This window comes from Halyomorpha halys, unplaced genomic scaffold (genome assembly GCF_000696795.3).
Source record: "Halyomorpha halys isolate HHAL.00 unplaced genomic scaffold, Hhal_1.1 Scaffold1441.1, whole genome shotgun sequence".
Lineage (NCBI taxonomy): Eukaryota > Metazoa > Arthropoda > Insecta > Hemiptera > Pentatomidae > Halyomorpha > Halyomorpha halys.
This window is the reverse complement of record NW_027112132.1, coordinates 285,061-293,243: the sequence shown is the minus strand read 5'-3', so window position 1 is coordinate 293,243 and position 8,183 is coordinate 285,061. Positions and strand designations below refer to the sequence as shown.

Here is an 8,183-nt window from a genome sequence, read left to right as displayed (position 1 = left end):
TCCAATCCTTAACATCATACATTAAAATTGTAAAAGCGATTATCAATGCCTTTGAAAAAAAAAAAAAAAGATTTTGTATTATTATAATTAAAACATTTATATAGTAAATTAAAATATTTGTATCCTCTTTACAAAAACCTAATTTTATGACATTACTAAAATTATGGTAACCTTTTTTTAAATATAATCAAGAGCAAACCAAAAGACATAATATGTAATAGATTTATTGGAGGTTTTTTTTCCAATCGTCTGCTCATAGATTTAATCCAAAGCAGACAATTCCGGCAGAATTAATCTTTCAATTGTTCATTTGATCGCCACAGTATATTATTATAATATATTTTTACGAAGATCCATTCAGTTAAGAAATCTAAGAATAATCTATCTTTTCATAACATACTATTGCCGTTGGAAAAAAAAATGAGCAATCAGCGTAAGAAAATCCGAAAGTAAGACATTAATTATCAGTTAGATTAACGCTTATCTATTGCGGGAACTTCACTAGCTCAGTCTGGCCTCGGCACTCCTTGAGGTTAGTTTGTATGTGAGTATCGCCTTTCCTTGTTGGTGTATCTCGCTGTTAGTCGTACTCTGGGGAGGCTTGGAATCTGTTTGGACTCCTGGAGTTCTTCTGACCAAGATGGAATCCACTCCCATGGTCGTTCAGCTTCCCAAAAGGAGAGGTGAGTTTTTCAGTTAAGCTTTAATTATTGAAACTGGCATATATATTCTGTGATTTGCCTATTTACATTGTCTGTATATAAAACAGATATTTTATAGAGTAGTAGTCACCATTAAGTAGAAAAAGTTCAGAACTCAAGGAGTTGAGAAATAGTTTTTTTATTTTCAAATCGTTATTTTAAATAAAAAAGATTTTTCTACCTGAATTCCAATTTATTCTTATTATTTACTATTTACTACTTTTTTACAAGTAACTTTGCCTCTAATCTGTTATTGATGATTGAGAAAAAAAAATCTAATTAATAATAAAATTTACATAAAAACAAAGAATAGATACAGATGTATAGACTTGACTACCTAATTACATCAAATTAATTTAAATTTGAAAAATTAATAAAATTTACTTTATAACATTCTGAAATTTATGTTAAAGATCGTAATGTCCACTAACTCACCACTATAATTTTGTTTGAAATGGATTTCAAGGAATTTAATCGTTGCAATTGATAAAATATTTTCCTAATTACCTTTGATTATATAAAGTCTAATTAACTCTAAATAAAGAGGCTGTGATGGTACTGTGTGTGCCTTAGAAATCCTCTAATTTTTAAACATTTTGGTGCTTTACACTTTATTGGCACATCTATTGTAAGGTGGTGAGACATCCTTTTTGTATACTATTACTACACCTATCTAAACAGGTGCAAAAGACGCTTAACCGTACAGCGGGTTATTGCACCAATGAATTCCACTTTTTCGTTCAATTTTTCGTTTGAATCAATGTTGTAGAATAAAGTAAAACTGAATTTGAAATTTATACGATTTACAAAAAGGTGAATTACGTCAGAAGAGACGATTATTGTATTATAATTCTATTGTTCCCTGGTGTGACTGTCTTATTGCGAACCTGTCTAATTTTACACAATGTCTACGTCAAAATTCGTGAAGATGTTTTTCTTTATCTTCTATGGGCCTTAACTCACAGATTTTAATGCGAGGTATTATTTTGTTGGTTATCAGTACAGATTCAGCATATAATTAACATACAGCAAAAGTACGTTAACATTTTTAGTTTTAGAGTGCTGCCAATGGGTAGTTGCTCTACACGCCTGTAAAACTCCATTTTAACTAAGATCATATTTACTTAATGTATTATGTAATACACAGTTGTAAATTTCAATAAAGATATTTTTAAAAAAAACATTTTTATTTAAAGGATATTATCGGTGGATATCCAAAGATAGGCCTCACCTTTCTCAAATGCCAGTTAATAATTATATTCAGTCAAGTATTAGAATTTTAACATTAATGGCTTTGAATTATTTCTATTTTTTACTATTGGTGTGAGATGTGCTTTCTCTGGTCTACATTTATTTCGACATATCTTCTTCTATTACAGGCTGATGTCGATCGTTGACTACTCATTTAGTTGAATTCAAGAGACTGAAAGCTTTGATTTTGAAAACTCCAATTTTTTTTTTTAGTTTTCGCTCATTTTAATCATAGAAGCCTGCATTTAGGCCAGCCTTCTTAAATAATCTTCAAGGTTAGCACAACTGAATTAGGGCTTCGTGGTTCAGGAACAATTAATGTAGGGGAGATTCTCTTACCTTGAACAATTTTCCTTGAAGATGTCTAAACAATAGTGAATTAGATTCGTTTTCGACAATCTCTCTACTATACTTTACTTCAATCAAGAAAAAAAAATACCTAAATGCAATTATTGAATTCATTACTTTTCCTTCCACACCATTTTTAGAAATAGAAATCTGGGTATTTTAGAAAGATGGACATGAAAGCAGTCAAAATTTCCTTCACGAATTTGTATATTAAATTTAATTTAAAAATCATAGAAGTTTTATTTTCGATGATTTAATGAGTTTCGGAGATGCTGAATATGAATTTCAGCTGGACTGATACCAACAGCTTATAATACCACTAGGCAATCAAAGAGAGAAGACTCAGTAAAAGTATGAAGTGCTTAATGATGGGTCTATTTTAATGAAGGGTACGAAAACAATAAAAGTCTTGTCACCAAAATTACATAATAAAAATAATTAAAAAGTCAAAACTTTTTCATTTTTTTGCTTATTCGTATAAAATTAAGATTTTGCGAAGATTTAACACACTTGATTCAAAATTCGAAGTATTTAAAAAATTTCTACAAAATTTGTATTATTAAATTCCATTTAATGTTTGGCTAATCCGCGATTGCAAAGATATCAAAATGTATAAAAAATGTAAGAATCTAATAAATTTGTTATATTGACGAGTAAAAATTGAAGAGGAAATAGATATATTTTAAAGTAATTTTTTTTTTAATTCAATACAATTTAAATCTTCACAAATCCTGTCTGTTTTGTTTTGTCCATCGCAGTATTAACCTAATTATGATTTAAATCAACATGGCGACGTAATTATGGGACATTAAAGCGTAAATATAGCCTCTAGAGACAATAGCTCTCGTTAAAATGAGTGTTTCTTCGATTATTACCATATCAACAGTACTAATGTCGCTTAATTTTATGTAATTGTATTACATTTATTTCAAAACATATCGTTGCTTTGATTCCGCTAATTAATCAAACAAAAAAAGTTTCTTTTTTAATCTTGTGTTTGAAGTATTCAATAGATTATTGAGTTAGTTTGTGACAACCTCACAGCTTTGGGGCAGTAGAAAAAAAAAAAACACCAATCTACGGTAGTATCTTTGGAATACGTCCAATTCAAAAACAAATCAAAACTTTTTATTTTGCCAGATGTGTCACTATTCAAGCAAAACAGCACTACTATGTTTTGAGAATTAATGGAATTAATTTAATATTTAATTAAAAGTTGACTAATTAATTATTGTTTATATTTTATTGTGTTTGAAGGCTTTAAGACTTTACGGAATCTCTCAATAATGTTCTGAAAATATTTTTCGATCTATAAATAAGCATTAAGAAATTAATAATAAATGATTTACAACATCAAACAAATCTTTATTTAAAAAAAAAGTTCTTTTGGTTCATTTGTCTTTACTATTGATTTTTTTTCCAATGACCATCATTACGGAGGATCCTTTAATATTTTCATGAAGGTTTAAGGTTTTATTAAATTAATTTTAAATTAAATTCTAGAACGTTTACTGGAACTATCACTTTGATATTGGTGAAAATGAAAGCTTGTTGTTGATAAAGCAGGCTTATCGAAATAAAAACATATCTTATTCTAAAGTAAGAGTAAAAAACGTTTTATTGAATGATTGAATGAAACATACTGAACGTATGATTCTTCTTTACCCAAGGTCAAAAATTAGCTATAGTTGATACTAATAGCTAGTCATGGATATTGAATATACTAATAATATGGATATGGAATATTATCATGGATACGATATTTATTTATCAATGGTTCAATCACGAATAAGCGTCTTATTCATTGCAAAATTAGCTATTACTCTCGCCCATCTCTGAGATAGAGTAGTATCGTGTTCATGCAAGTGTAAACAAAACAAAGTTATCACGGGAATAAAACATTTTATCTTTTAGACATCAAGGGACAAATTTTGTTTTGTTGTGTTCTCTGTTCCCAAATCTGTATGTCAGACACAATGGTTCGATCTGTTTACAATTTTGTCGTAATTTTCAAGATAAATGGGTCTATATCAATTTCATCAAATAATCTACAATGAAATCATAGTACAAGAGCCCAAGAGGAGAAAAAAGGCAGTTATCTCACCCCAATTTCTGATTACTTAAATGAAAACTATGTATAATTAATAGTCAAAATTGATGAGTCTGCCAAGTATAGGTAGGGGGAATAAAAAATGGCGGCTGTTTCAAAGCGATAAAAAAACTAATTTTTTATTCGGAGCTCTATATCTTAAAACGTAGCAACAATACAAGAAAACCTAAGAGAATCTCATTTAAAGAAGATTAAATTTGCTAAAATATGAGCTCTAATAGAGTTATTTACGTTAAATAGTTTTCGAGATATAGCTTTTTAAAAAGCAACATTTCATAAAAATGTTGTATGGGACGTACTATAACATCAGTAGTTAGTGAACTTATTTTGAAAAACTGATATCTCAAAAACTATTTGACGTACAGATGTCTATTAGCACTCATATTAAAGCTAGTTTAATGCGCTATAAAGTAATTTATGATGTTTATCTTCGTAGGAGTAATAGTTTACGTGAAATTTGCTAAAATAAGTTGATTTATAGTTGTTCGGACAAATATTCATTTGCCAAAATTATATTCATATGTGAATATCATAAAAACTATTACCCCTACGAAGATAAGTGTCATAAACTACTTTATAGTAAGTTAAATTTCCTTTATTTTGAGTGTTGGCAGACATACGTGCGTCTTATGGATCTAGAGATATATTATTTCAAAAATCCATTATTTTATACGAACAACTATAAATTAACATTTTGTGAGTTTATTTTGTCAAATAACTACTACTCCTACAAAGATAAACATAATTAACTATTTTGTAGTAAATTTAACTAGCTTTAATTTGAGCGCTGGCAGACATCAGTACGTCCAATGGTTTTTGAAATAAAGTTTTTCATAAATCAAATTTATTGTCCGCACAACTATAAATCAATTCATTTTAGTAAATATCATGAAAACTACTATTCCTACGAAGGTAAAGGTCAGAAACTTCTTTATAGTCCTTTAAACTAGCTTTAATTTGAGTGCTAATAGACATCTGTACGTCACATGGTTTCTGAGATATAGATTTCTCAAAATAAATTAACTCCCTACTAATCTTTCAGTAGATTTTTAAGAAATTTTGCTGATAGGGCCGGACTTAGAACCCCGTGGACCATTGGGCCCCCTAATTCTTTTGATTAAAACGAATCAAGAATAAAGTGAGTACGATTAAATCAAGAAAGATTGAGCAGATTATCAGTAATTTTAATAGAAACCGATTGCTTAGAGAAATAACCTTTGAAGAAGTAGTTGATGACTTTGCTAATCAAAAATGAAGAAAATTGCGTCTTTTAATCGTTTAGCTTTATCCTATTATATAATTCACTCTCATACCGGAAATGCAAAATTTTATAATCATATGAATTATCAGCGATATGTACTAAAAAAAATGTATGACCCAATATTTAAAAAAATATATAATCGATGTAGAAGCTATTACACTTGGTGTTTTTTTCATCAATCTATATTATTCACGTATATAAGTTTGTTTAATAATCATTAAAAAAAAACGTTAGTGATTATTGGGGTAATAGATGGTTTAGAAACCTCGTACATATTTCTTTTGAATTTTTATTTCTTTGTATTAGACTGCTGTATTAAGCTTTTCTTTCTATCTGCATCATATTTTTATAAAACCTTTGTTTTATATTTTATAACGATGGAATTTTCTTTGATTTGAGCTAATATGGACTGTTTATTTGTAGGCTGATTTCCTGCTGGTTGTGGATAAATATTTTCACTGCCTGAATCATTCTCGAACGTCAATAGAGGATTATTCTGTTGCATAACTTTCTATTTCACATCAGATATTTGTGACATTACAGTGCAGTTCTATATTTGCTCTTGTAAAGAGATGCAGTCCGTTTGCCAAGCATCGCAGTGATGTAATGATTCGTTGAGGTCATGCCAATTAAAAAATATTTCTTTTAAAAATAAGTCTTCACTTTATTTGTACGCCTTTTATTTTAATTTATTTATTTAATTAAGTACTGTTGAATGCATGATAAATATTTTATTACTTTATGCCATAACAATAATTTGATCTTCAGATATTATTTAGTTAAAAACTCTCATAGAACCTAATATTTTAGTTTATATATTTTTGGAATTAAAAAAAATAAAAAATCATTTGTAATTTGTATATATACTGTATTATCATATATTTGTAATTGTAATTATATATCAATAAAGAGGATTTGAAAATAAAAATAAAAAATCATATCCAAAATTAGGGTAATAATTATACTAGTGAATTGTATTTAAACAATCCATAATTAAAAATGATTTTTTCAAAATAAACATAATTTTAATTTTGAAAATATGGGGTGATATTTTATTTCAAGCTTAATTTTGTTTATTTATTTTCTTTTTTTTTCATTCCTTATCCTTTTATTTATATATTTTTAAGAATGGTTTGAATGAGATCTACAATCTGTAATACCATTGTCTATAAATATAAGACAAAATGTAATATTGCCCTATATTAAAAAAAAAAAAAAAAAAATGAAAATACTAAATAAAGTGAATAATAAATTCACAAGGAAAATTTTAGAAGCAATTATATTAATAAAAATATTAGTTTTCAATTAATTTGAAGTTAGATTAAAATAAAACTTGAAAAACATTATTCTGAAATACTTAGCCATTTTAATATGTAATTAGTATTACATACATTCAATAAATCTTCATTGAAAACAATAAGGTAAAAATTAAAAGGAGTTTAAATAAGTTTTATATATGTAGTTATTTATTTAATTAGAATATAAAAATGTTCCAATAAAGTTAACTAATAATAAACCATGAACTTTGTTAATATAATTACTATTGATACAAAGTGATTATATTCGTTACTAGGTTTTGTTAATGTAAATATTATGAAGTTTAAATAATAATTTTAATAACGTTATAAAATATTATTTATAAATAATAACATAATAAATAACGCTATTATATCATAATAAATAATGTTATAAATCTTGTTACTATCAATATCATACGATATGGATGAAAGATTGCTCCAAAGGAAATCAGAAATGTCATGTCAGAATACAATTCCTCTTGGTATATTCATCTCTTCATATATAGACTGTAGTTCTTAGCTGTTGGTGTAATAGTTTGAACAAATTTAAAACGTTATGTCAACAGAAATACTCATTTTAGGTTTCTAAGTTTATATTACTGTATTATTTCACTTTATAATAAATATTACAAATAGTTGCCTCGTGGTAATCTACTGATTGCCTATCTCATGTTTAACAGGTGCAGATGTACATAAAAAGAGAAAAAACTTTTTTTTGGCATTGGTATGATTCAAATTTTTGTTGACTAGCAGTACAATGACCGTCCATTACTATTAGTTGTCATATTTTTGTGCATGTCTCTGAATCCATTACTTTCAAACTGAATTAATTACCAAACTATTGAAAAAAAAAAATAGTATTAATAGAACTTCATATCTACATATAACCATTGTCTGATGGGTTGGAATAATGTTGTATGTTACAGTTTTAAAATTGTCCAGTATAGACCAAATTATGTGTGACTCTTATTTTGATTTATGATTGACATCCTTTACGTCTCATACAACTTTATTCCAATACTTTCAACATTTTTTTTATTGAATCTTAAACTATACTATCGTTTAAGTAATAGTTTAATGTACGTAGTGGAATAAAAAAAATATTTTAATAACATTCTGCTAGATAAATAAATAATTGTAGCTTCATTACTCTCTCTCTCTCGCTTACTGATATTATGATATTTACTCAATATTCTCTCTCTCTCGCTTACTGA

General features: G+C 27.2%; 1 protein-coding gene across 2 annotated transcripts in view; it reads left to right on the top strand.

Moving 5' to 3' along the window:
* The window catches only part of Ctl2 (Choline transporter-like 2), an 81,730-nt gene that overhangs the window by 36,276 nt on the left and 37,271 nt on the right, over nt 1-8,183 (top strand). Inside the window, exon 1 of one of the 2 annotated variants that reach the window (XM_014434891.3) lies at nt 522-683. The exons of the other annotated variant lie outside the window; for it this stretch is intronic. Within the exon in view, the coding sequence (XP_014290377.1) occupies nt 641-683 (43 nt within the window). The 5' untranslated portion in view covers nt 522-640. Of the gene's footprint in view, nt 1-521; nt 684-8,183 lie in introns of those variants that run through there. 2 annotated transcript variants of the gene reach the window in all.